Source organism: Trachurus trachurus (assembly GCF_905171665.1).
Source record: "Trachurus trachurus genome assembly, chromosome: 15".
NCBI classification, from domain to species: Eukaryota; Metazoa; Chordata; class Actinopteri; order Carangiformes; family Carangidae; genus Trachurus; species Trachurus trachurus.
Genome location: NC_139906.1, coordinates 4,961,104 through 4,969,290, shown reverse-complemented (window position 1 = coordinate 4,969,290; position 8,187 = coordinate 4,961,104). Strand labels below are relative to the sequence as shown.

General features: G+C 40.7%; 1 protein-coding gene across 1 annotated transcript; it reads left to right on the top strand.

The window, feature by feature from the left end:
• Positions 1-2,332: 2,332 nt before the first annotated feature.
• On the top strand, positions 2,333-4,143 carry LOC310998553 (BRICHOS domain-containing protein 5-like; the record flags this gene model as incomplete). Its single annotated transcript, XM_083988662.1, has 5 exons — positions 2,333-2,455; positions 2,625-2,762; positions 2,898-3,038; positions 3,126-3,233; positions 3,973-4,143. 5 exons carry the CDS (start codon positions 2,333-2,335, stop codon positions 4,141-4,143), a joined length of 681 nt encoding a protein of 226 aa, XP_083844788.1.
• Between the last annotated feature and the right edge of the window lie 4,044 nt (positions 4,144-8,187).

The following is an 8,187-nucleotide window of genomic DNA, read 5'->3' as shown; positions in this document are numbered from 1 at the left end:
CCCCAGAAATTTTTTTGTAAAGGCTACACCATTTCCCATATTCTGGTGCATTTTAACCAATACATCCATGATTTTAACACATTGTTACTTTTATCTAGCTAAAAAAAAAAAAAAAATTACAGAAATACAGAATGTGAAAGAGCTGCAATTAGTGCCTCCCAAGCAGATTTAGCCTACTTAACACTGCTGACCATAACATTACATCCAGTCATGTTTACTCCTTTATTTCCCCCTTCTCAACTACTCTACAAATGGATTTTACTGACAGCGCGCTGCAAACGCCACGGTTTCGTTTCGGGTCTCGTCCTACTCACCAACATGCTTCGGTGCCCATGGAGAAGACAGAGTAGTGCTGCTGCTGTGATGTGAGAGGTTCCGGCTCGTAACGGTACCGCGGTCCGCGTACCGCCGCCCCCTGGCCCACTTGCAGTAAAGCACGGACTTTGTTGTCTTGTTAAATTAATATAACTTATAAATAATGTAACACACGGGCAGGACTGATCAGGTTTGCTGGGTAGCTTCATAGACTGTAGCTTCCGTGAGTCGTTCTGTTTTTAGCCGCAGCCGCTAGTTTAATGATAACTTTCACAGTGACAGGCTGACGCATTTCCCATGAGGCTTTGCACCATTCTACATTACTTTAAGAACAAACAAACTAATTAAATTGCTGGTTATTTTATATTTTGTGGTCATGGAGGTTTTGTAACATTGAAGTAAAATAATTATATAAAGATAGGAGGCTAAACAAATCATTTAGTAGGCTGGATTGATGAGAGTCTGATTCACTATCGCAACCATGAGTGAGAGGTAGAGAGACATGAAGGGGTATAAATAATGGGTGGACTTACACAGTGGTATAGAGGTAGAGCTTGGATATTATCGTCGGGACTTGTGATTATAGTTACTTTTAACTCATGAGCACCACACGGCCACGCAGAGCAGCTTGCGGGCCGGCTGACTTGGGTTTATTGGCCGCCGGCCGACCGGGAAATCTCCCGGTCCTCCCGATGGCCACTCCGCCCCTGATCTGTTCTAAAGCCATGGCCAAACGTATTTTGTTTTTTAACACATTACACTACTTCTCCCAGAAAATTGTTGCAAATGTTTTGGTGTGCAGAAGTTTATTTCCTCTGTTTGCAATAGAACAACACAAAAGATTTGAGGAAAAACCTAAAAAAAAAAAACGTTTTCAAATTTGAAAGAAATAACTAGATTTCAAGCACATCATGTTCCTTTAATAAATATCTTATATCATGTGGTGGTGGTATGTAAAAAAATAAATAAAAAAGAATTATACCTGGGTCGGGTCCGGGCTACTTTTTGGCAAATTTAGGCAAATTCTGAGCAACAAACAGGAGAATAGGAGGATAGAACAGTTGACCATATAATGTTCAGTTTGCACCAGTTGAGGATTGAACCCACAACTTCTAGCACCAAAGACCATTGTCGATCGCACTGAGCTAATTGGCCAGTGACAGTGCTACGGTGGCTTCACAAATTGAGTAAGTCATTCACTGTTGTGCAGGCAAATTTGAAACCACTGTAAAAAGAAAAGTCAGTTTTTGAGGTAAGATTCTATTCTATCTATTTTGTACATTTATTTCACAAAGACCATCTGGTATTTTGATCTGTTATCATCAACTCCCACCTTGGGTCTTGAACCCACATCCTCTGACACCAAGAACCGTGCACCTAACTCACTGAGCTAATTGTCTGTGAGTGAGACCTGGTGTGTGTCTTCTCAAATAGACTCAGGGAGTCAAAGCCAAGCAGCAGTTGTCATGGCAGATTCCAAAAATGGTCAAAATGTCAGAAATTCTGTTAACTAAACAAAAATCTGATAATACACACCCACACACTAGAACAGATCAAGTGATTGAGGACATATAGTGTACCAAAGCCATGGCCAAAAATACTGGAACCCCTGCACGTTTTTTTGTTTTTTAACACCACTTCTCCCAGAAAATTGTTGCAACTACAAATGTTTTGGTGCTCAGAAGTTTATTTCATCTGTTTGCAATAGAACAACAACAAAAAACTTTTCAATTTGAGAGATTTCAAGCTCCTTTAAGAAACATCTTTATCCATGTGGCAAGTGCAGATGCTGAGAAGGAAACAATGGGCCCAAAGGAGGAGGATATGTCTGTCTGTTTTTTTAATGTGAGGACTGCGGATGGAAACTAGCTCTGAGCTAAATCTGGCACACTTACAGCACTGTCCTCAAACAAATAAACAATAAATGAAAATGAAATGAGAAGGAGGTGGAGTCAGAAGAGGGAAGGTCTGAGGTCCGTGAGGATAAAAAGAAGTTGGGCAGGTGAATCATGTCACAATGAGCGCTGGCCACAACCACAGCTTGAAAGCTACGACAAAAGAACAGACCGAGTCAGGAGACATCGAGGGACAGAGGATGATGAAGTACTCAGCATACCGTTTGGAGGAAACACAGTGGACCGTGAGTAGTGGAGGTTTAATCCATTCGACTGACATTGCACATTGGGGGGTCATGGCAGGAAGCAGCTATAGCTTGGATGTATAGCTACATCTGTAAAATAAGGAAGGACCAGATTGTGATTTTTTTTTTAAATGTCTCTTCATTTGTTCTTATGGTACCGTCCTTTCAGCGTGGGGGCCACTCTGCATCCCTTCGGTCTAACTTCCCACATAAAAGATTCTGGATGAGCTTCTTAGCCTTTCTGCTCCTGGCCACCCCTGCCTTCGGTCTGTCGGAGGACCACGGGATGTTGAAGCCCAACTCTCGGGTATGATGCACACCTCACCTCCCATAATCCTTTACTGAAGTGATATGATATAACTGTGATTTACGTACAGCTTTTGTTGCAATAATAATTTCTTCATTATGCCCTACAATTAATCAGAACTTGTTGCATTTACAGGCTGTGAAGAGATCGTATAGAGATCCGGAAGAAGCTCTGTTTAATCAGACGGTCGATGTGGACGACAAGAACTACCTGGCGACCATCAATGTTCTCTCACCAGAAACCCAGAAGGCTGTTGTACAGTTTGATGTCAAACATGTACGTACAGGATTGACGTGTTAATAATGAGAGAAAGTATGAAAGAAAACAATGTGTGTCTAATGAGTGTCTGCTGTTGTGTTGCAGGGTGTGATTGTCTACAAACCAGCCGATCAGGACAGCTGCTTCTTGCAAAAGATGGAAAGGTCTGACTATGCCAACGTGCGCTCCCTCCTTAAGAAGCCATCATTCAAGGTAACAGGCAGTAAATGCAAAGGTCATATTACATTTTTATTTTTTATTTTTACAATTGTCATGAACCACTTTTCAACACTTTGTAAAAAATAAAATGACACATTGTAAATGAAACACCAACACAACTTTATAAAATACAAGAATGCACCTTTACACAACGCAACAAATCAACCAAAACACTAACAAACAGAAACATTCAGTCAATGGAGTTACACAAACTGAATCACTCCACAATCACTCACTTTGCAGCCTCTTTTGAACCTCTCTTTGTTTTGATTTTGTTGAGTTTAGTAAATGCATGATTTTATTCTCCGTTTTCTTTTTCCCGGCATCGAGTACAAAAATTGGACCCATCTTAGAGCAACTCTGCTGAATACAGTTTATAAAAAGGAGAGAGTTAGTGACAGAATGTCTGAGGTAAAGTGTGGAAAAAGAAAGAAATCTGCATTAAAGCTGCTGTTCATCACTACGAAGGAGTATTAGGACCAGCCCCCAGTGCAGAGAGTCTTCTACTGCAATTAAAGTACTTAGGGGCTATTTGTAGATCATACAACCCCACTTTAAAAAAAAATGCTACTATCCCTTTAATTTTACAACATGAGCAGGTGAATGATGGAGATGTGGGTCCTTGCAGGTCCTGTGATGACAGTGAATGACATTCCAGATCAGGAGTTTCTGTTACTCTCTCTTCGTCCATTGTGGATTTGCTGTTGAAACACTGTGACACTGTCCCCAACAGCCTAGGAATAAGATGCGGAGCCACACAGAACTGCTGGAGGTGTCGCGTGACAGTGAGGTGGACGCGTCCACGCTAAGTGAGTCTCTGCAGGATCTGTGCCGGGGCAGGTCCATCTACTGGGGCAAGAAGGCAAAGGAAGTCAAGGCACTCAGCAATGGTGAGAAAAGTTAAACTTTTGTGCTGTCTTTCTTAAAAAAACAAAAATAAAATTATTTGACTTTTACAAGCCAGTCTTGTCTCCCTGCTGATCCCTTGTTTTCAAAGAAGAAGAAGCAATTAATATGCACCAGGCCCAGTCTGCAGACAGAGTGGACAAAAATATTGGTTCAACAATAACAAAACACAGAATAAATCAAGGACTTTTTTTTGTTTTTTTCAACATCAGAAAGTGGTTGTAAGTTAGTTTAGGATTCGTACAGAGATGGTGCATAGTCAGCAGGCAGTTTCATTAAACTTGACCCCAAAGATGCACAGTGATCTTTGCACTGTGGCACTAAATGGCCGGCTGAAGAACCAGCACATACTTCACCTGATACTCTCTGAGCAGCTTCCAGCATGTGGCACTGATGTCAGATCTGACTCATATTTAATAATGTGACTATCACATTCAACAGTGACATGTTTAATGAATGCTTTGGTGCAGGAGAATTCTGCTCTGTTGCCATTATCATGGTTGGGGCTCACGGTGAAGCTGTAAATTCAAATCTGTATGTTATCAACAGCTTCATCTCACCCTCTCACCCTCTCCCTACAGGACCAACCACGCAGCAGATAATCAACATCCACATTCACATTCACATCGGTAGACTCTGCATTCATATCAACATCACCATAATAATACGTTTTTGAAAAAAAACGTACCTAACTTTACTTCATTTAATAACTTTTGCCATTTGTGCCAAATAGGTTGCACCATATTTCTGTATTTTCCTAACCCTATCATCTGAGTGGGGATTTCCTTTTCTTGATTTTGTAACCCTGTGTTTGGGAGCGGTTGACATGGATGGATTGATGGATGGATAGATTACCCTTACTGTACATGCCCCTTGTTGTATTTCATGTAACCTCCTATACTGTGTAATCATGTAGAATCACAGAGAATGCTTTTAATTTGTGCAATCAAATCCTTTTCTGGTGGACTGTTGTGTATTTTTGTCTCAGAGTGAATAAAGGGAAACCACACCCAAGCTCACCTGTGTGTTACTGTGACACACAATAAACATGGGGTCACAGAAGAACAAAGACTTACAATCAGTCTTTTTAAACCTGTGTAGGATCACTCATAACCACTACCATCTACTGTATTTCCATTGAACCTACATTATACCACATTGTAAAATTGCGTACTCCCAGGCATCATGTTGAAGAACCATCATCATGTTCAAACAAAAACTCATGATTTCAAGGAGATCTTTCACAAAGAACCACTAACAGACAGACAGACAGATGGGCAAACAGACAGAAACCATCTCAGAACTGAGTCACATCTTACTGTAAGAGCCCTTCTTTCTTCTGTGACCGACTACCATCTCCTGATGCTTCATCTCCTCCCTCCTCCTCCTCCTCCTCCTCCTCCTCCTTCTCAGCCCAGAGCACTGTCACTGAAGACCAGACACACACCTGTCCGCTGTATTCCCTCTTGATCTCCCCCATTTTCACACACCACAATGTCAGAGGATGCTGTGAAGACAGAAAACAAACTTTTAAAGGGATAGTTCACCCAAAATTCACATTTTCAGAGTCCTCCGTGCCTTCTCTGAGTTGGGGTCCATGCAGCAGTATATGTCCATATAATGGTTGTGAATGGGGCTCACTTTTCTTTGTCCAAAAAGACACACCAAAAACCCATACTGCTCGTCTGTAATGTCCCTCTTGTATTGAAGCCCCGACATGAAAAATTGTTTCGCCAGTCAGTGTAAATCACGCGAGATTTGCACAGACACAGGAAGAGCAGTGAACTGAGACACTGGGAGCTTCCACTACAAACAAGCTTAAAACATAGACTTATTTAATTTTTTTCAGAACAATTTCTCACGTCGGGGCTTCAATACAAGACGGACATTACAGACGAGCAGTATGGAGGTATTTGGATGTTTTTTGGTATGATTTTTTGGACAAAGAAAAGTGGTATCCATTCACAACCATTATATGGACAAATACTATGTGCGGACCCCCCTGTAACTCAGAGAAGCCACGGAGGACTCAATCTCTTCATGTTTTTGCAACTTGCAGATCCATAAAGTCCACTCCCAAGCTCTTTAATGACCCTGATCCCCGTGTTTACACCTGAAGGGGAATAACACTGCTCTGATGTGTGTTGGCAGTGCGTTGGACAATATTTAAGGCAGTTTCCATCTTTTTACAGGAGGAATATAACAATTTAGTGATTACCTTTACTTGTTTGTGTTGATGTCAGGTCTGTCGGTCCCTGAACGGTTCCATGTTATTCATCAGTGCAGTGCTGCCATCTACTGACAACTGTAAAATACAACAACTATTTAAAAAAAAAGGGATAGTTCAACATTTTGGCAAATTCGCCTATTGCCATAATCCCTATAGTTTTAGGAGTAGGTTAATTTACCTTTAATTGTCGGTGCATGTTGTTTTGTTTTGGTTTGCCAAAATTTGAACCATATAGAGGGTTAGGGTTTAGACGCAGATAGCTTAGTAAATTGAAATCAATATGATGGCAACGGTGCTATAAATAATTACATACAGTTGAAACTACTCAAACATGCAAACTCCATCCGTAAGCCTACATATTAAAATTAGCTCCATGTGACGAAGATATTTTTGGATCTTCAAGACTTATTTCAATGACCATCATGTGCAAACGTGTAGGTTTTTTTATTTTTATTTCTTAATTATTATTCAAAAATATAATTGATTGTCACGAGTGGTATATTCAGGACTGCAGTTGCACTACTTGACTTTGAATTTAACAGTGAAGACCAAATATCCCCTATTGTTAATTGTATTTCATAAACATCAAAATAATTTTGCAGCAAAGGGTGATTGGGTATTGGAACAGACTATTTGCATTGTGGGTAAAATGGCATGAAAGGACATGTGTAAATGACAGATTTAACACAATATGAGGGGTTATCTAAAGTATATTTGCTGAGATTTTGCCATTTTGTCAGTGGGTCAACATAATATAACATGTTCTCACAGTCCTCTGTCGCTCTCTACTGGACAGTTTCTGTCATTACTCAATGAGGCTTTTAAAAAACAATTAAGTGATCAGAGCAACTACTGAGTTCTGAATTCACACAAGCAATTTACTAAAATAAGATTAAGATACGTGACTGCAATACTTCATGTGTGATTCACACACAGAGAGAGAGACACGCTTTGGGCCCATGCAGGATACAATGACAAAGCACAAAGAGACACAAGGCGACTGCAAAGTGATGCAAAGCAGCAACAAAGGGATAAAGTGACAGAGAAGATGGATCTTTAATCCGTGGCTTTTGTTCTTATTCAGGAGTCATCTTCCTGTCTCCACCCTGGGATCTATGGGATCATAATCCATCTATGCATATGTGCCAGTGTGCACAAGTAGGCTACACACAGGGCTGTGGGGGAGTAGAAGAAGGACAATCATTAGACTAAAGATTAACTTTATTATCATTGCACATAGTTCAATAGATGCCAGTAAAACAAAGTGCAGTTCAGCGTCGAAACAGAAAATACAAACATTTTTGATCTGAAATTGGTTCATAAAGATAAATGTATGAAAACACACAGGCGCACGCACTCACAGCCACTCACTCACACACTCTCAAGGGAGAGGTTTGGAGGGGACAGAAAGACAGAACAAACAAGGAGGAAAAAATCAATACCTGAACTACTGCAGCCGGGAGTAGTTAGTGATAATCGCAGTGCGCTGATAGGGATAGATGTGCACACACAGACACACACACGCACACAGGCACACACACACACGCACGAAAAGTAAGATAGATAGTGAAACAGGTTGTTGTTAAGGTCAAAACTGCTCTTATAAGGCAAACAGACAAAGAAATAAAGATAGAGTGAGAAATATGGCTCCTAATTCTCCACTATCATTATCTTTCATAACACTGAGAGATGAAATAAAACCTCTTCATCCACTCTGTGGCGTGTGTGTGTGTGTGTGAGTCAACTCTTTACTCTTACTGCTGTGTGGAGAGAGATGTAGAGACTGGATGGATGGAAGCAGCAACAATCACC